Raw genomic sequence first — 20,838 nt, 5'->3', positions numbered from 1 at the left:
AACGGATAATTTAGTTATGACGATTATTTTATTAAGGACTAGCTGCCCCCTCGAACTTCGTTTCTCCTTGATGTGATTTAATCAGCCTACATTTTTAGTACATTTATAGTTCCTTTTGTAGTGCATTTTTAGTACATTTATAGTTCCTTTTATAATGCACTACGCATTTTAAGTGCATTTTTAGTACATTTTGTAGTACATTTTAGTACATTTTTAGTGCATTTTTAGTACATACCAACATGGAACATTTTGCTATGCAGAGATTGTTCGGTTTTCCTGTGATTTTTTTCTCTATATAAACCTCAGAGTTCAAGTCATAATTTTTTGGTTTTAATTAATAACGCAATTGTAAGGGGGCAGCCTTAAAACCTTGATCCGATGTTGTGCTGCCATTTCTTCTACAGCGTACTTATTAAAAGACTCTGTGTACATCACTACACTTTTATATGTGGTATCATTATTTTACAAAATGACAGTAGCTAATGTCAAATCAGGAATTGAATTAAAATTTGTGGTATAGATGTAAATGATTTATAACTCAATTAAACTCCTGAAACTGACATTTAACTATTATACAATATTAAATAATAATATACCCAATATTTAAGTGGATTTCAGAAACCGACAGTAAAAAGACACAGAATCATAAATTCATAAGATTTAACGTGGGAGTAAATGAGATAGGAGGCATTATACAGCCTCTTTTTACTGCCGCTTTTTAATTTAATCGAATTTCAAACTTTCCTTGTAGTTTTTGCCAAATTAAACTAAATATAAATTAAAATTAATCATTAAAATATACTGTTTTTAAAGAAAAGTTTAATATATTTAAATAGTGAAAAATGTTTAATCTAATATGATTAATTATAAAAACTTTGTTTTTGAAGGTTTCACTTCTACCACGTGTGAATTGCACATAATATGTTTTTATTTATTTATGACGTGTGTAGTACCTGTAAGGGTCCGCTAGTACACTCATATTTTTATGTTCTCAGGGTCCATATGATCCAGTATGGAAAACCTACGAATTGTGCAAGGGACCTAAGTTTAAAAACGCTTCTGAGACGGATGTCGACGTATTTCAACAAGGCAAAGACTATTATGGGACATTTAAATTTAAGTTTTTAACTCGCAGTTTAGTGGATGAGGTCAGTGACTTATTCCGCTATATAATGTGACTTAATCTGCAGTGCGAAGGGAAGATAGTTTATTAGCATTAAACATATTATTATTAAATGTATGTCGATGTGTATGTTATATTGTAACATTAAAACTACACAATATTTGCGTTAACAAATGAAGAGGCACTGCTGCTGATGGCATACCAAAGATTTTTTTTACAGTCATGACAAACAAAAATACAAAAAATTTAATTTTCTTTATTCGTTGGTGTCTTCTACTATTCTACTAAGAGCAAGATTATTTCTTCAGATTAGACTGTGGCTCTATTCGGTAGTCGGCGATACAAGAAAACAACTGTGGTCACACAAATTATCAGATCCCTGTAAAAATTTTGTGTTTGCTGAACTAATACAGGAGCAGCTTAATTCGGCTAAATGCATTGTTGAACAGGTTTGGTATTAATATCTTAATATATATATTTCTTGTGTGCGTGTGTATGTGACTGAACTCCTCCTAAACGACTCGACCGATTTAGACGAAATTTTTTGTGTGTGTTCAAGGGGATCTGGGAATGGTTTAGATTCACAATTTTGTCCGCTGGACAATGTTTTTTTAATTAATTTTCAATTTATTAGTTGTTGTTGATTTTGGAATGTTTTACATTGGATCCGACAGACGGCGCTACCATCGCAGTGTCAAATTTTAAATAATATTCGAATTTTAATTTTAGTCTGTCCCGAAATTTAAAAAAAGTTTTGTTATCATTGTGTTATATCGTGTGTGACCATGTGCTGGATCGTTAGATATTGTCATAACATTTGAATAATAATTTTCATCAAAATGGCTTATTAAAAATTGAAATTTTGAAATTAAGGACGTGTAGACAGGACAACGTCTGTCGGATCCGCTAGTTTTACATAAGTCCTTCAATAGAGTGTCAGTTATTACTACTATTACTACTTCTCCATCGTTCACTTTTCTCAATTCAAAATCAATGAAACTTATAATCTACTAGCTAAACTGGCAAACGCTGTTTTGCCATGTATGTTATTTCTAGGAAATATATTTTCAATTCTACTACAATCATAATATTTGATTGCCATCTTGCAACCCTGTTGCGGATTTGTGGATAGATTAAAAAAAATAAAAATCGAGATGTAAAAATAGGGGTTGATCGTATAAGAGTGAAAATTGAGAGAGATGAATTTTTTTATTGTCATCACAAAGTAAAATAAAATATTTGCCAAAAAATTAAAGTTTATAAACAGAAATTTAGGGGTGGACCACCCATAACATTTAGAGGGATGAAAAATAGATGTTGTCCGATTCTCAAACCTACTCAATATGCACACAAAATTTCACGAGAATCGGGAAAGCCGTGTCGGAGGAGTTTAACCACAAACACCGCGATACGAGAATTTTATATATAAGTTTATAATTCAGTTTTGGAAATAACGGCTATTACTATAACTTCTACTTATTACTACTTGTCCATCGTTTGAAACATAGACAAATACCATTTTGACATTCTTTTATGTAAGCTTCATAATCCATAGAATATATAGATAATGTAAACTAACAGAGCAAATAAAATATACATTAAATAACAGGCAAATTGTTATTCAATAAACAAAATCGTTTTCGTAACTATTTCGGATGTAATCATGGAACTATGTATTATAATTATATATACATATTAATTAAACTTTATATAATCTACAATAAAACATTTATGTAATATACCTAATAACTAACAATATACCTAAAACTTAAAATTAAATAATTAAAATATATTATTAAATGGAAGTAATCATTACGTTTGTCTCTTATTCATTAATGAGGATTTGGTAGCTACGGGATTCTAAGCGTTAAATTTGTATAATTACTAAATTTGTTTAAATGCTCACATAATATATACCAAAAATAATCGTTTCAGATATTTTCCGTGTGTCTCACATTAGTACTAGACCTGTGGCTCCTGTATACATGTTTTATAATTTAATTAAATAAATTATTATATTATATTGGTTTCAGGCTACCTACAATAAAACCGTGAATTTCACAGAAACAACAAGAAAACTTATCGGACCATCATTTTTCTATGGAAATTATTCTATGAAAGTTGTTATGTCATCGAAAAATGCAAATATTTTATGTTTGTTGTTACATGTTGAATTAGTTAATAAAAGTAAATTGATCAAGTAGATACTTATGTTTTATTTAGCAAATTTGTTGTGTATGCATTATAGAACAATAATAACTTGTAACTGCCAAATATATATGTAATTATAGATGTCAAATAGAACCTATTAACTAACAATGGCGCACAATTTCAATTCACAATTTCTGCGGCAACTGAAGCGTTGACACTCAGTGCAATCATACTATAATATTTATAAACAACATTCACCACTAGAATTTACTACTAGGTAACTTCTTTAAATTAATTTTTATAAATACATACAAGGCGTGATAGGTATACAATCTTAAAGTGTTAGGTACAAAAAGCGATAGTAGGAGCCTGACAAGTGTCGAGGGCCAAGTGACATGTTTTAATTAATAATAACTAAAATTTATAATTAAGAACTAACGAAAAAGAATGCGCAAGACATGTCCATAAATCAAATCAAATCATTTATTCCAATTAGACCACATAAAATGGCATTTTTGAACGTTAAATAAAATATAAAAATTCGAGTTGCCCCTTCCAAAAGGTAATTGGAGGAATGAAAGTGTGAAGAAGAATTGGAAACTCCACACTCTTTTAAAATAGAATTTACAATATTTGTATACATTAGTTAAATGATTATATGTGAAGACAATGTACTCCGGGAATGAAAAAAAGAGTAATAAAAAAACAATAAGACAGTGTGTGAGATAAACATAAAATATTGCGTTTGTGGTATTATACAATAAAAACAATATGTAGAATTTGATCAGCAACCAATTGATTTTACAAGGATATGTTCAAGCATGCCTCGAATAAAATTTACATTAAAAATAATAAAACAACTTATTGTAATACTGTAGACCTTCAAGGACGTCCTTTGGCTGGATTATATAAAAAATAATAATATATGTGGCTGGGTCCGCTTAACGCCTAAACCCAATAAGTTATCTCAATCTATTTTTGACCATCTGAGATAGACATATTAATCCAAATGTTTTAAAATTAGTGCCAATAATCAGTCGACGGATTGTAATAGCCATCTGTCGACACAAGCTATCCATGGTAGGTCAGATCGGTAGCTGTGGATAGACCTTTGTATGAAAATGACAGTTCAACTGTTCCAATACATTATCAATATCTTATTTTTTTTTATGGCGCCAAAAAATAGTTTCTTCGTAGGGTTTGGTTTTTCGGTTTCAGATAGGAGAGCGATCGACTGTCACGGTCTGAAAATCCACAATTTCAGATTGTTTTCTATCTGAGATTGTGGATACATTATTGAGTTCCGGCGTAAGTGGCTACGTGATGTGCTGACGGGGTTCATTCTATAAAATTGTGATTGCTTAAAATCAATCATCATATCAGAAAACAAGAAGTAAATTTCTAACTTACGTGATATAAAGTAAGAAACAGGTCATAGTTAAGTACCAAAACAAACGTGTGTTATATATAGGTACATGATTTTTCATTCGTCTAACAGTTTTATACAGCTACGTATACTTGCTATATTAATGCTTTTGAACTGATTGATTGACCACTTTTAATAAAATCTAAGACAAAAACTACTCAACAAACTTATTTCCCACATAATACTGCTGACTTTTAGAGATAAAGTTATTAAAATTGTGTTTTCTGCAGCTAGGTTTAAAGACTTTATTTCTTAAAAAAGACAAAAATATCACTTATGCGAGAATATTACTTCAGATAAACACAACATTGTAGTCGTTCTTAAAATATGTAATCCCAATTTAAAGATACGTACGTGCAATCATAAAAGTAAAAGTAACCAAAGAAATATGAATTAAAAGTAATTATATGAAATTAATTTCAAAGTAATCTTGTCTAACATATTTACTTAGCTTGGATTTGAATGAATTGAAAGAAGCAATATCTTTTATATTTGTGGGTAGTTTATTATACAGCTGTGCGTCTTTGTAGGTAAACTTTTTGTTGCCGTAGAGATATTTTCCTATATTTTTTCTTCTATAAAAGTATTATTTATTTTTAATGGGACATATGGTAAGACTCTTATTTTAAGATTTAAATATAATTTAGTATGTAAACAATAACAATAATATGTAAACAGTGAGTAAATTATATGTTAAATAGGTCTTCTTGGGCTCTGCTAAAGATATCTTTGATCTAGCAGCTGCTCTTATAGATAGATTCTAGAAAAAACATAAAATACACCTGCATTGTAGTAACATTATTATAACATTAGGGATTCTAATAACGTAGGTACATTGGGAGCCAAATTAAGCAATTGTATAAAGATATAATCTAAAATGGTCAACCGTTTACCTAAATAACCTTATTAACATAAATAATAACTTGTTCATAATGGAATAATACTTAGTCAAAGTTAACATTATATTGAAGTTTTATCATGAGTATGAAATTGATATTGTATATTTTTGTGATTATCGTTTCGAACATAATCTATGGATTTGAAATGGCCAAAGATGAAAATAATTTTGTAAGTATATCACAGTTGGTACACATAAATCATCAGCATTGTGCCAGTTAATAGAATACAAAAAAAGTGTATATGTTTTATATTTGGAGTAGGAACAGAAGAGCGAAATCTCTAATATAAAGCAAAATAAATGAAGATTCAACGAATAAGTTACCTGATAAAATACTCATATTCTGTAATAAAACGCGTTTAATTATCTAGTGCGATAGAGCTTTATTATCAGAAATATATATACATATACATAGATCTTTATTCATATAGGTAAACAATTAAACTTATGAACGTCAAAAAAATGAAATTAATTGTGAATTTACATTTGCTGTGACCAGCTTTAAACTCACAAATGTAATATAAGAACTCCAAAATTTTAAATTTTGAATTTTAAACTCGGCATAAGAATTACTTTGAAAAATACATGAAAATATATTCAACTAATATAAAATTTTGATCTTGGAGTGTTATAGTTTTTTGATATTTATATTTTTAGACTAATTATAAATGTATAAAATCGCACGATTATTTAAGTAATTAATATTTTTGCTTTGTACAAAGTTTACCCTAAAACCTAAAATTTTAACCTTAAATTCCTCTTAGATAAATGTACCTCCAAAAATCCCCCAAATTGGTAACATTGTAACTGCCTACCATCGAACATCCAGGCGTTACTTCGAATAGCGATAAAAAGTCTGATGTTTTTGTATTTCGATGGAATTCTCTCAGCATCTATAGCGATGATGTCTCAAACTTACCTTATTCTTGACTAAATGCAGCCTGCAGAGTCAAAACATTGGGACATTTAAAGTCAAAGAAAACTCTTTATATCGTTATAGAAACATTTATATAAAAATAATTTGTTTGCACTGTCTATTAACAATTAACAACACAAATGAAAAAAATATAAAAGAGTAAAAAGAAAGAACAGCAATGTATATAAGTATTGTAATTACAATAACATACAAATCTGCTCATACACTAGTTATAACCACGTTTGCATTATTCATTATAATGATACTTACAGGGACCATATGGTATTAGATGGACTAGATATAATATATGCCCAGGATCCAAATCAAAAAATTCGACTAACATAACATTAGCATTGGAAAAGGAAAATGAAGATTATTTTGCCAAACTAACAATTGATGTCTTGGTTAAAACTTCTATCGACGAGGTAATTATACTTATTAAGTCCATGCTTTGTTTTCACATATCAGTCTAGTAGAACATTCTATGACTCGTAACCAATGCGCATTATCAATGTGTTGGAGACGATAGGATGTGAACGAATCTCCATAGATTGCGTTAATATTATTAATGGCAAGAATTGTCTTATTTCCTTACCTGGGTAATTCATTCTGACTAGGAATGAAGGGATTAGAGAATCTAGATCAGAGTTCCCCAAACTTTTTTGTGTCGTAGAACCCTTGCCATGTTTTTCCGTGTTGGGTAGACTTAGACCCTACTTACCTGATATTGATTTCCTGTAAATTTCTAACTGTAGTGAAGTTTAGTGTTAAAAACTTAAAGTAAAAACACATGTTAATTTAAACGTTTATTAATTGAATTGAATTTTGTTTTGTTTTTACAAGTTCAAAATGTATCGATACCACATAGAGAATACCAACATTCTACAACTTACACAATTTTATAAACATATATAATATTTTTTTTACTTCATAGGTACTTTTATAAATAATGTATATGTTTTTATATTATAAGATAGTATGATGTAAGTAAATAGGTATCATTGTATGTGTTGAGATCCACTATCATGGACTCCCAAATTTTTTTTTCGCTGACGTAGACTCCTTGGAGGTTGTCATAGACCACTTTGGGAATCACTGATCTACATGATAAACAGTGAATGTTAAATAAGTAAATTACTGGAATTAATAACTTTTCCTTTTTTCCTCCTTCTCGGTTTTTTACAGGTAAAAGTGTGGGTTTACAAAATGAAAAATGAAAACAAAAGCTTGCTGTGGGTATATAAGTCGAGCGATGCTTGCAAACACTTCATTTTCGCTGAGATAATTAAAAAGCAATTGAATGCCAGAAATTGTGTTATTGAAAAGGTACTTCGAAATTAGGTTTTAATAACTGTAATATTATTATATCAAACTTTTTTATTATATTAGTAATAATTTATTTGATTCTGGTGTAAGTGGCGATGGTGACAAAGCCTTCAGATAAATTATTAAGATCAAAGATATCAGAATCAGTATATTATATCCTACACGCAAATTTAGCTTAACTACTTCTTACCATTATAGACCTTCTTTATTATTATTATTAATTTTCCATTTTTATATTAAATATTATATGATTGGCAATTTAAAATTCCAACCTTTACGTCATACTGCCCCTACGTAAATTCTTCATAATCATCTTCAAGAAAAATCGTTATTCAAAATTATTTATATTATATATGATTACATTTTGCAGGGCGCAAGTAATATGACACTAAATTTCACGGAAATAACGAAAAATATGATTGGTTCGTCATTTTTTTACGGAAATTATTCTATGAAGTCCATCGCCACGTCGAAAAAAGCGAATTTCCTGTGTTTTATTTTTGATGTTGAATTTTATAAGAAAAATGTGTAATGACATTATTCTGATGTTAGTGTTTAAGGTATTTTTATTTTATTTTGAATTGTATAAGCTAGTTAAGTTAAGTTTTTTCTCAATATTGTTTTTTTAATGGTTAATATTATTGGTTTCAACAGGTTATGTTGACTATATTGAAAATTTTTGCTTGTGTTCGATATTTCTCCGGGAATCGAACCCACAGGTTCCATTGCCACTTCATGAATTGGTTATGCAAGACATTTGTCATCTGTGTCGTTTAGAAGTTATTGTAATATCAAACATAAATAAAAATTAACATAAGAAAAAAAGAGGTATACAGAATATATGTTTGTGTATTTCAATAATTGTATTTTTAATTTTAATTTCAGACCAATTAATATTCCAAAAAATCTAATCCATACATTATTACTTTTTCTCAGCATATAAAACGAGTATTTGCACGATAAAGACAAAATTGTTAGTAGATGTTTTGTAGTTGTATTTTTTAGTGTCAAACATCTGCATTTCCAGGCTTAAGTCTGCAAAAAACTCTTCATGTAACTCATCCGGGATCTTGAAAGGCACCACAGACATTATTCCACCTGAAAATAATTTTTCATTTATTTACTTAATTTCCCACAGAATATGGAGGAAAGTAATTTGCGATTATACACCCTTCTCGGATGCGTGTTTTAGGCGCATATTAATCTATCTCTATCATACATATACCTAAAGAGCAAGAATAGCAAATGCTACGGACCCCGCAAATTTGGAGGATTATTTGCCCCGCCCTTAAACGTACCCGAATATAATAATTCGCGTAACCGTAATAAAAAAATATTTACATAGCAGCGTAATATATCTTGCCTTACTTTCACTTAAAAAACTAAAACTCGATTTCGTAATATTAAAAATAAGTAGGTATTTTTAAAACTTTGTTAAATACAGTAATAGTTTCAATAAAGAGTTATTTAGGCTGATACTTTGGTTTGCTTAATATTGAAAATGTTACAATCTCTTTATATATTATTATTATATTTGTCGATAAAAAATACAAAAAAAAATTATTACGATTTGTTATATTTAATACCCTAAACTTGAGGAGGGGTTGATAGAATTTGGTACAGGCCTCGTGCTGGCTTAATTCGGCACTGCATACTTTATATTAAGACTTACTTTTGTTTCAACCTAGAGGAACTAAGGACAAATAGCAAAGAACGAGTCAAGCAAAAAGTCAAATTAAATTGAATTTAAAGAGAAACACTTTTTTAACGGATTGAAGTTATGTATTATTGTAAACTTATAATTATTTAAACATAATTTTAAATTTAACCGACGTTTCGCGTGCTTTACAGCGTGCTTTCATAGTGTTTTTCTTTAAATGTGTAAAAGTTATGTTAATAAAAGACAATACCAAAATTGAATTATTAGGATTCTCATTAATTATTTGCTGATTCTATAATTTCGTACACCGTGAAACTAATAAATTATCTTTATTTCTTTTCTCACATATACATACAATCAGGTCATTGTCATAAGATATAATAGAAGAAAATAAGTAAGTGCTGAAAGAATAAATTGCAAAGGGAGCTGAAAAATTAATTTGGTGTGTGTGTGTGTCTTTGAAACTGCATTTGTTTTAAGCTGAAGGACACACAAAAGTGAGCAATTAAAGAATCTGCCTACCATACCGCGTCCTACCATCGCTATGCGTGGAAAACAAAAAAATATGCCCGCTACACCATTCCATTATATTACATAGGAAATGGTGTTTCTAGTCAGATATTACATTCACTAGTCTGAAGTCTAAAGATGATAAAAATGATGTCGAATTTTTTTTTTTTTTTTTTTTTTTACCTTTTAAATCCTCTAGATTTTCGTACTCATGACATATTAACTTTTGTTCCAATTTTGTTATGGTAAATCCAATTTTGCCTAATAATTGTTGCATTTGTTTAAGGGAATCCTGAAAAGAGTAAATTTTCAATTAAACACTGTAACTTGTAGGTAAGGTAGGTACGAGAAGATCACTTTTTTTTTTCGAAATCTTAATTTACCTTTACAGCTAGAAAGAGGTAAAGGCTTTATTATATTAATGTTATATCCGAGACTCGCATCCCTGAGAATGTAGTCTGTGTCAGGCACAGAAGAAAACCTACTTTCCTATTAGAAAAATCGAATGATCACGAAACATATACATATTTTTTTATATGGAACAGTGGCAAATGTAACAGATTAATTTAGTCCCAGTTCATTAACTGGTAACATTAACAAAACATAATCTAATCAACGACAATCGCTCCAACATGGCGGGTGTCCAAGAAATAACAATAGAAATGAACACGACAAAAAAAATTAGTTAATTAATATTTTTTATAAAAAATAATATTTAATAATATTTTGCCTTGTATTAAATTATTATATACTTACCTGACTGTCATGGTATGGAGATATATATCTTTCAACGTCAGTAACCCATGACTTCCATTTATCTGTTTTAGCAAGGGTCCTGTATGCGTCGAATAATGATGTTTTCCCTACGACAATCGCGAAACAACTTCCGTCGTCCCTAAGAATATCGTATATGTTCTGGAACACAGTTCTGTAAAATTAACATTTTATAGTTAATAGATGTATGTATGAAAATTAATTTGAAAGTCGAGTCACCATCGAGTTGTTTATGAGTTGGTCTTTAGGTGTCGAGTTGTGTATGACCATGAAACATACGATGGCGAGATTAAACCACAATAGGGTTTGAAAAAAATATAATCACTTTTGGACAAAAAATATAACCTCCAAATTTTGTTGAATAATGACTATTATAACAAAGTAATTAGTATACAAAATTATTAATGTATGAGCGGGGTAGCCGTAACGGCTTCAGCATACGACTCTCATCCCTGAGATTGTAGGTTCGATATCTGGCTGTACACCAATGGGCTTTTCTTGTATTCGCATTTAACATTCGCTCAAACGGTGAAGGAAATCACCGTGAGGAAACTGGCTTGCCTCACAGCCAACAAGTCGAAGGCGTATGTCAGGCACAGGAGGCTATGCAGTTACTTGTGGTCTTACCGCCACTGATTATTTTATGGTTAGGTAAAAAATTATAAGGCTTTATTAAAACTCACTATGGTGCCAAAATCTAAATATGCTACACAGTATAGACATCTAAAGAATTACCTTGCCTAAATAACAGTTAATCACGTCGTGTTATTTACGAAAATCACCATCCCATACTTTTCGGACTAAAGATTGATTTTTTTATGACTCAGTCAAATTGGAGTGTTTAATATACTACATACAATACACACATATACTTTAAATTTTAATAAATTGCCACTACAACCCATACTAAAAATATTTAATATATCTAATACCGTATATGTTGGTGTTACCGCAAACTTCGTTTCGCCTCAACATATTTTTTTACTTAGCCTAACGTTTTAGTAGCTACTACATACAAATATGTGGAACATATTGCTATGCTACCCCGTAGAATGTTTGCTTTTTTGGCTTAGAGGTCTCCGAGATTTGAGCCTAGGAACATATTTAGTGACTCATTTTTGTTACAATTACATTTGACAAGACCAAACATAAGTCTCACTATCAAAATTATAATAAATCAATTTTAGAAATGCCAAAAATTTAAATCTATAGATGATTTCTTGACCACATTGATGACAAATCTTGACTTATATTATATAACATGTTCGCCGACTAGCCGTACCCTGTTTCTGTATGAGCGTAAATGGTAGATCTTATAATTGATCGTTCTGTTTAATTTAGAAAATTGTGGAGTAACTAAAATTCTGTCTTACTAGTTAATGTTTTGTATAGTAGTTGGAATTCATAAGAGTCTTAATTAGATGTCTTTAAAACAGAAGTTTGTTGCAACCGCAAGACTGTACAGTCTAATTGTAATTGAACGTTAGATTGTCTATAGTGACATAAATCATCAATCTATGTTCGACTAGTGACCGCCAGTAGCACGCGTTTTACGAGTACAAAAAATGGTTAGCCATTTAGCATGGACGCAATCATGACGCACATTTAAGTAAGCATGACGGCCCATGAATCTGGGAGGTTTGTCGGACAAATAAAAATAATAGATATGTTATATCATGTGGGTGTATTTGTAATAATTTAATTTTGTAAGTTGTACGTGTGAAGTTAAACAAGTTTGAAATTAATATTATTTAAGGAAAGCACTTGTTCAACGGATCGAATAAGAAGAATCAGTGGCGCCAAAACCTCTTTAGGTCTTGGCCTCAGATTTCTGAATCTGTTTCATGATAATTTTTAAATCTAATAGGCAAGTAGGTGATCAGCCTCCATTCCCTGATACACTTCGTCGACTTTTTGGATCTAAGACATGTCGGGTTCCTCACGATGTTTTCCTTCACCGTTCGAGCAAATGTTAAATGTGCACATATAAAGAAAGTCCATTGGTGCACAGCCGGGGTCTAACCTGCGACCTCAGGTATGAGAGTCGCACGCATAAGCCACTAGGGCAACACTGCTCATATATATGTTAACAAATATAATATTAATTGCACATAGTATAGTAAGCCGTGTGTTTGTATCACAGCGGTGCACCAACGGATGTTTCTTCTTTGTGCGCAATTAACGCTTCCTATAAAGGGACGCGTGAGAAAAACTGGTCTTTAAAACCCAAAAATTTACTAACGTATGTTAGGCACGCACAATAAAAATGATCAAAAAAATGGACGCAATGTACTTATTGGATAATATAGAACAAAAAACTTAGAAGTCAGTTAAAAGTTAAACTATCTTGTAAGCTTTGTTTGATTTTAAAGGCTTGTTTGTTTTACTTATACCAAAATGATTGTTGTCATGTACTAGAATAACATATATAATTTGTTGGGAAAAACTTGTTGTAAATATTTGGGCTTTGTGACTTGGTAAAATCTGTAATAATATTTGTATTATATTCAATTATAGTAGTTTTCTCTCATTAATAATGCGAATGTCATTAAAATATTTTGTATAATTGACGTAACATACCATACAATAAACTTTTAACTTACTAATTAAATTAAGGTACTTCCTGTATTTTTATTGCGTTAAAACAATGCGATTTGATAATAGGAACATTATTTAATGGAAAAATTACGTTACAATTTATAATTAAATGACTGATTATATATTGTGCGTTTCTCTCTAGAAGAAATTTATCATTTCTAACACTAATTATTTAAATTTTCTATATTTCAATAGATTTATTACTATTTTCAAAGCGATAAGTTTAACTGCGATGCAAATCGGTCAAAAGCTTTATACAAAGTGTTCATTCTGTATTAATGATATATATTAAATAAATTTAATAAAAAACAAGTTATGGATTGAAAGTTCAAACGATGAAGCGCTCGGAGGGTAGGTGCTCAAACACAGAGTGCTCGGGATAACCGTGATGTTACCTACACGTCCAAAAAATCAAATTTGTGTCAGGCAAAGAAGGCTGACTCTTACGTATAAAAATCAAAGGATGCCGTGTAGCACGTACCATAGACTAAAAATTTAAATTGCAATATAACTTACTCTTGACGAGGACACCAATGTAAAGCATAAAAGGAAATGGCATGGTGGAAACGTTCCTTTAGCTCATCGGGCAGTTTGTCCTCTATGTTAAGGGTAGTGAAATTAACACGTTCCGAAGCATAGTGTTCATTTGCGAACCGTATCATATCTTCACTTATGTCACAGCCTATCATGTTCTTGCAAGTAGGAATTAATTCTTTAAATATTTTTGATGTCAAACTCCCATCGCCACAGCCAATGTCTAGGATAGTTGAATCCATTTTCCAGTTGAATATATTCATGTACTCTTCTAGATACATCATTGCACTAGTCTTCTGTAGACCATTTGATTTATTGTACAATTTGACGTTAAGCATTGTTCGTGCGTGCTTTTCGGCTAACTTCTGTTGCGTTTGTGAAGTGGTCAAGCGTTTAGCCTTGGATGTTATCGTCAGAATAAAAAGGAATTGACATTAACGTGAACAATAAAACAAAATGAGACGATTCATACATAATAAGAAAATATAATTCAGATTTGTAATGCTAAATGTGATTCAAGTAAATTCTATGTCATGCTATCGTTAGTCGATAGGAAATAAATGGGATAAAACATTGAAACACTCTCATATACGGAGTGGAGTTATAGAAAGACTTAGGAGCTCGTTACTTGACTATATTATATTGTAAATCTTAAATATAACATTCTCGTGTAGCGGTGTTTGTGGTTAAACTCCTCCGAAACGGTTTAACCGATTCTCATGAAATTTTGTGTGCATATTGGGTATGTCTGAGAATCGGACAACATCTATTTTGCATCCCCCTAAATGTTAAGTGTAGTCCACCCCTATTTTTTTTTAATTTTTAGATAAATTTTTATTTTTTTATCAAATGTATCAACAGCATTAAAAAATACAACTCTAAATTTTCAACCCTCTACGATCAATCCCTATTTTTTATTATAAATGATATAAATGGCAAAATGACGTTACATGTTACGTTATTACAAAATTTTTCCAGGTACAAAAGTTGGTGAATGCCATATATATCTCTAAAAATAATTAAATATTTCTAAAAATATCCTTATATAGCTAGGATCAGTCTTTATTGGAAAGTTCCATGGCTGTTTTCAGTATCAATTTTCATATAAATTAAGATAATGTTAACCTCAATGAAGGCTGTGGACTAACAAAGGCGAATTAGCAGCAGCGCAGGCAGCGCCCGTTATCTATTGTTTATATAAAACCAATGTTGAGGTAGGTTGCATACATACAACAATTACACGCTAATTTTGCAACCTTGGTACAAACTCAATATACGTCGGAGTTACAATCGCTATCAGGAATTGCGTTACAGCGTAGTAGACAAAATTGGAAAGGTCATGTTATCAGGTGTCAGATAAAATTATATGTTCATTATACACGCCTATCGCAAATCACCTTTACACTAACCAATGATAAAGTCAGAGTAGCAAAAACATTATTTTTTTATATTTAGAACTAACATGTAATAATTATGAACCCATTCACTATTAGATTTTTTTGAAGTGATACTTCTTTAGGCACATGAGGTTAATTTTTTTACAGATGAAGCGTCACGAAAATGTGCAGCGTTTATGTCGAAGAAAAAGGAGGGAGCTATTGAAACCGATTGAGAGTGAGTGAGAAAGGAAGATTGAGAAAAAGTGTCATATTTGTTGATGTATTCGTAAAGTTGATACATATTAGAACCTTAGTAAATCTGTCGCATAACGTCTTCTGCAGTAAACGCAGATGTTTTATTTAATTATATTAATAGTTAGTACGTATACAGTGTGTAAATAGATACAAATGTATGGAGTGATCATATACTGGTACATGATCATCTATTGGAGCTTTTACCATAGAAATAATTAATTTACATAGAAGTCTCACTTCTGACATGTGTACTATAAACACACATACTTTTTATCATTGCATTTACCAATGCGAATGCTATGTTAGTCGATTTTTTACTCTAAGGGTGCGTCCACATCTGGCGAATGCGCAGCTCGCAAACTAGTCGCGAGCTGCGCGCTTACATATAAATATTTAAATTTTTATTTGTATACAAACGTGGTAATTACTAGCCTATGTGTGGATTTCTATGTCATTTGATAAATTACAATACTATTAGTTGTTGTTGTTTCATTTTACTCTTTTATATTGTTTTTATTTATGTTGTATAAGTGTTAAGGTCGGCGAAAACAAATAATAATAGTAAAAATAGCTGGCGTCGGTCGTGCATGCGTCATTACGCATAGTCATCGACTAACAACTAACTTCGACTAAAACTGATCATTGTTATAAACGCCCTATTTCATTATAGGCAGTTGAATTCATAGCGTTCTTTAATAATTCCTTTTTTTATGGAATAATAAATTATACTTTTTGGATACATAAACTGGTGTCAAGTATGTGTCGAGTAGAACCCAAAAAGAGTTCGGCTTGTCCTTTGAGGTGTTTGCAACCAAGTCATCCGTCCCAAGAAATTAGGGAAGTGAAGGCTTGCAGAAAACTTGCTTTACTAATATGCTCGGACGTTCTCTTAGCAAGACTATTCTAAGGGACCAAGAGGCCAAGTGGTAGGATCTTTAATTTCGATCACATTTTTTCTCTAGGATCGAAAATACTCCTGTTTTCGGCGTGCTGTCGTTTTGTTTGCCATTGGGGTAAGGGTCAAAATTTAGACTTATTGTAAAAGCGAACATAAATAAAATTACACAAACAAAAATAGAAAGAGGTATGCTTGTGTATTTCAATAATTGTATTTTATATTTCAATGTTACATTTCAATTGCTAAGGAAACGAATCCAGACATATTTAGTTTTTTTCAACATATAAAACGAGTATTTGTAAGTTATAGACAAAATCTTTAGTAGATTTTTTATTATTGTACTTTTTAGCATCAATTAAATGCATTTCTTGGCTCAAATCTATAAAAAAATCTTCATTTAACTGATCCGGGATTTTGAAAGGCACCAGAGACATTATTCCATCTGAAAATAATGGTACATTAGATGGCACACAAAAGTGAATAGCTCTGAATAAGTGTTAGGCACACTTACTGCGTACTATAATTGTACGAAATGAATCGAATATAAGTCGCAGCCAACTAGCTAAGTTAGCCGTTCAATCCGTTTAACCGTTTGCCTATCCGTTTAACTAACGGCCTGAGAGGTATTCAGCCACGTAGCGTTTGTTACAACATTTAATAAACTGACTGGCTAATGCTTAGGGCGTTCGTACGATAGTGTCATTATTCGGCAGAAATAAAAGAGATGAAATATATGACAGTAAATATTTCATTTAAAATTAAATTGCTTGAGTCAAATTCACATTATTGTTGTCACTACACTCTTCCATTGTACTTTTTGGTTTTTCATGAAACACAATCAACGTTGTTGTTTGCCGACGCCATATTGACAGTTTGAAGAGTTTAGTTTCGAGATGTGAGTGGCAGAAAGTGATAGTAAAAAAATGAGAAACAAAAATAATGAAATGACTGTTTAATCAACTAGCTGAAAATCTTTCGGGCCATTAGTTAAACGGCGCGGCTTAGTTCAATGGCTAGGCTATTAATTGAACAGTTTATTAAGCTAGTTGGCTCCGACATATATACCCAGATACTACGGTAACTAAATGCGTTGTCCACGACATAACCTACCTTTTAAATTCTCTTGATTTCCGTAGTTGTGAAATATTATCTCGTGTTCTAATTTTTTTATAGTAAATCCAATTTTTCCTAACAATTGTTGAATTTCCTTAAGGGAATCCTGAGAAAAGAAAAGATATATATCGTGTATTTAAGTTTTCATACCATTTCATCGGAAGATGATTAAACTGGCGATTCTTACTTTACCCTGGACCTTTGTTACCCACACAGTAGTTTTGAGAAACGGGAGTATAGATTACGCTGAATCGCCGAATTTGTTACCTTTACATTTAATAGAGCTAAAGGTTTCACTATGGTTATGTTATTTGCGCCCAACTCTCATCACTAAGGTGCCTCGTCTATGACAAGCAAAGAAGAGAACCTTCTTGCTCAATAGAAAAATACAAAAAACAAATAAAAAACAGATGAAAATAATAATATAAACGAACACGACTACAAGCATTTTTGTTTATAATTTTTTTTATTACCTGACTGTCATGGTATGGAGATATATATCTGTCAACGTCAGTTACCCATGTCTTCCATTTTCCGGCTTTAGCAAGGGCCCTGTATGCATCGTATAATGATGTTTTTTCTACGATAACCGCGAAACAACTTCCTTGGTCCCTAAGAATATCGTATATATTCTGGAACGCATTCCTATAAATATATAAAAAATAAATATAGCAGAATTGATGTATCCGCCGAAAGTTTTAAGAAATATAATTTAGACTCTTAGAATAAAACTACTTTACAGGTCAATTGTTTTATTGTTAGTATACATGTTTGTCACATATTTACAACTAGCTCTATGATTGTCCGATGGAGCAGGACCAGCATGTTTCTTTAATGTGTAATGTGTAATGTACTTTTAATAAAAAAATGTTTCTTTTTTTTAGTTTTCATATAAATAGCACCATCTTCGGTTGATTCTGGATTTATTGAGGCAAATCATTTATGTATACTAAAAAGAGGAATAGATCTAATATTGAACCTTGAGGAACGCCTATTGTCATTTCAGACCCCGATGAGTTTATGCCACTAACTTTGACTGTCGGTCTTTTAAGAAGATCTTAGTTTATCAAAAGCTGTGTAATATTTTATGCAATCGAACGCCTTCGAAAAGTGGCAAAAGATTCCAATGGCATCTAGTGCTTCCTACCAGGCGTTAAAAATGTTTTTGATGAGACACCAGCCTCAATTGTACAACGCCTTATGGTCAAATCATATTATTGTTTATGAAAGATGGATATTTTATTAAAGTGACGGAAAATTTCTTTGAGCATTTTCAAACCTTACTGAAAACAGGCAGAATTGACACAGGTCTATAAATATTGAGTTCTTTACTGTCACTGGATTTGAATGATGGTTCTACTTTATTGTGTATCATGAGATCCGGTAAGATTTTTGGGTCTATTCTGGTGTTAAATGGGGAATCTCTGTAAAATTCGATCTTCGACTTTTACAGAGATTCCCCAAAGATTTTCTGTAGATTTAATTTTAAGATCTTTGATATCTATTATAAATAGAAGTTTAATAATGAGCTTGGGGGTTTGAATTTTGGAAATCGAAACTCCGAAAGGCATGCCCTTACATTCTTCTAAAATAACGCCAAAGAAAGTGCGGATGATGAATTTAAAAATAAAAAGCTATTTCTACATTTGAGTTCATTGGGCATGTGCAGCCTCTAAATTAAATTCAGTATCACGCTGTTTTTTTACCTGTTTCATTATTTATTATTTGCTATATATAGATTTTATTTTATTACTGAAACAAGTTTTCCAGTAATTGAGAAGAGCAACCTTAAATATTCTTGTGCAATAATCATAAATTATGTTGCTTTCCGTTCGGTTTATGAAAATGTGTTAAATTGTCACAAGATTGTCACCTTTTTTATGAAACACGTACAAAACAGTTTGCATCATTGCAGTAAAGATTACTGAAGTCGATTAACAGTCAAAGTACATTATTAGATGTTACTTAACGACCATGGTTTATCTTATCGTAAATATTTGGATTTGCGGATTAATGTTCTTTTACAATATGTATTAAAAAGCTAGATAATTTACGTAGTCATTTGAAATAAGATAAAATGCATAAAAAAATATTTGCATTATATTCAAAAATTTGTGGATTTCACTCATACAATTTAAAAACATACGTACACATTAATTATAAACATATGATTATGCTTTTATTACTATGCTTGTATCATTTAAATAACATAGCATAAAATGCACTTTTAATTCTAAATTAAATTATGGCACTTAATATTGCGTTAACATGAAGTATTACTTTGATAACAATAATTTTATAAATAAAAATTAACATTATGAGTTATAATTGAAGATGATGAGATCACACTATGAAGAAAAAATATTCGAATCTTATTATTTTAATTAAATATTCTCAAAGCGATAAAAGTTTAAGTGAGAAGCAATTCTATCTGGGTTGTGACTCCTAAAATAATTTATGTAAACCGCAAATTGATTTTAGGTTGTTATTTGTATGAATTATATGTTTTAAATAAATTTAATAAAAAACAATTTATGGGTTTAAAAAAACGATGAAGTGCCTCGGGAGTACCGGAGCCCGATAAATAACTAAATACTTAGGTATAAAATTCAAAAGATGCCGTGTAGCCCGTACCCTATATGAAAAATTATAATTGCGATGTACTTACTCTTGTCGAGGACACCAGTGTAAAGCAAAAGAGGAAATGGCATGGTGGAAACGTTCCCTTAGCTGATCGGGCAGTTTGCCCTCTATGTTAAGGGTAGTGAAATTAAGACGTTCCGAAGCGTAGTGTTCATTTGCGAACCGTATCATATCTTCATTTATGTCACAGCCTGTCATGGTCTTGCAAGTAGGAATAATTTCTTTGAACATTTTTGATGTCAAACTCCCATCGCCACAGCCAATGTCTAGGATCATTGAGTCCTTTTTCCAATTCATTATATTCTTATATTTTTCTAGATACTTCATTGTAATGTTCTTCGGTATAACAGTTGCTTTATTGTACAATTTGACGTTAAACATTGTTCGTGCGTGCTTTTCGGCTAAATTCTGATAGCGTCTGCGCACCGTTCTTGCAGTAAGGTGAGATATTATCGTCAGAAAGCGGCGAATTCACTTTTATGTGTCGCGTCATGTTGAGCTGATAGGGAACTCACAAATGCGTTCACAAAGATATCAATAACCTTGAGTTATCAGCTATAAATGTCGTTGTTAATAAATGATTATTATAGACCGGCATTGAATTTGGGAGGCTTATAGGAATGCCGGCTAGCTA

The 20,838-nt window shown here is 31.1% G+C and overlaps 3 protein-coding genes across 3 annotated transcripts; 1 reads left to right on the top strand and 2 right to left on the bottom strand.

The window, feature by feature from the left end:
- The first annotated feature begins 469 nt into the window (after positions 1–469).
- On the top strand, positions 470–8,731 carry LOC110992271. The gene is made up of 6 exons (XM_045631514.1): positions 470–514; positions 996–1,148; positions 1,432–1,572; positions 6,787–6,939; positions 7,700–7,840; positions 8,211–8,731. Exons 1-6 carry the CDS (start codon positions 470–472, stop codon positions 8,370–8,372), a joined length of 795 nt encoding a protein of 264 aa, XP_045487470.1. The 3' UTR covers positions 8,373–8,731.
- LOC110992279 (juvenile hormone acid O-methyltransferase-like) lies at positions 8,685–14,311 on the bottom strand. Its single transcript, XM_022258032.2, has 4 exons — positions 13,899–14,311; positions 10,767–10,938; positions 10,194–10,302; positions 8,685–8,938 (listed from the first exon to the last, which is right to left on the bottom strand). The coding sequence occupies exons 1-4, from the start codon at positions 14,252–14,254 to the stop codon at positions 8,763–8,765; spliced, it is 813 nt and encodes a 270-aa protein (XP_022113724.2). The 5' UTR covers positions 14,255–14,311; the 3' UTR covers positions 8,685–8,762.
- Positions 14,312–16,627: 2,316 nt separating this feature from the next.
- On the bottom strand, positions 16,628–20,706 carry LOC110992273 (juvenile hormone acid O-methyltransferase). Its single transcript, XM_045631316.1, has 4 exons — positions 20,230–20,706; positions 18,035–18,206; positions 17,559–17,667; positions 16,628–16,890 (listed from the first exon to the last, which is right to left on the bottom strand). The coding sequence occupies exons 1-4, from the start codon at positions 20,583–20,585 to the stop codon at positions 16,715–16,717; spliced, it is 813 nt and encodes a 270-aa protein (XP_045487272.1). The 5' UTR covers positions 20,586–20,706; the 3' UTR covers positions 16,628–16,714.
- Positions 20,707–20,838: the final 132 nt, after the last annotated feature.

Source organism: Pieris rapae, chromosome 15 (genome assembly GCF_905147795.1).
Source record: "Pieris rapae chromosome 15, ilPieRapa1.1, whole genome shotgun sequence".
Classification (NCBI taxonomy): domain Eukaryota; kingdom Metazoa; phylum Arthropoda; class Insecta; order Lepidoptera; family Pieridae; genus Pieris; species Pieris rapae.
This window is presented reverse-complemented; position numbering and strand designations above follow the sequence as displayed.

Excerpts from the sequence above, each read along its gene's own strand:
- LOC110992273 (XM_045631316.1), bottom strand. The coding sequence starts at position 20,585 with ATGTTTAACGTCAAATTGTACAATAAAGCAACTGTTATACCGAAGAAC. Across the intron at positions 18,207-20,229 it reads CACTGGTGTCCTCGACAAGA|GAATGCGTTCCAGAATATAT; the intron begins GTAAGTACATCG and ends ATATATTTATAG. Across the intron at positions 17,668-18,034 it reads CTCCATACCATGACAGTCAG|GATTCCCTTAAGGAAATTCA; the intron begins GTAATAAAAAAA and ends TTCTTTTCTCAG.
- LOC110992271 (XM_045631514.1), top strand. The coding sequence starts at position 470 with ATGACAGTAGCTAATGTCAAATCAGGAATTGAATTAAAATTTGTG. Across the intron at positions 515-995 it reads GAATTGAATTAAAATTTGTG|GGTCCATATGATCCAGTATG; the intron begins GTATAGATGTAA and ends TTATGTTCTCAG. Across the intron at positions 1,573-6,786 it reads CTAAATGCATTGTTGAACAG|GGACCATATGGTATTAGATG; the intron begins GTTTGGTATTAA and ends TGATACTTACAG.
- LOC110992279 (XM_022258032.2), bottom strand. The coding sequence starts at position 14,254 with ATGCTTAACGTCAAATTGTACAATAAATCAAATGGTCTACAGAAGACT. Across the intron at positions 10,303-10,766 it reads CTCCATACCATGACAGTCAG|GATTCCCTTAAACAAATGCA; the intron begins GTAAGTATATAA and ends TACTCTTTTCAG. Across the intron at positions 8,939-10,193 it reads AAATCTAGAGGATTTAAAAG|GTGGAATAATGTCTGTGGTG; the intron begins GTAAAAAAAAAA and ends AATTATTTTCAG.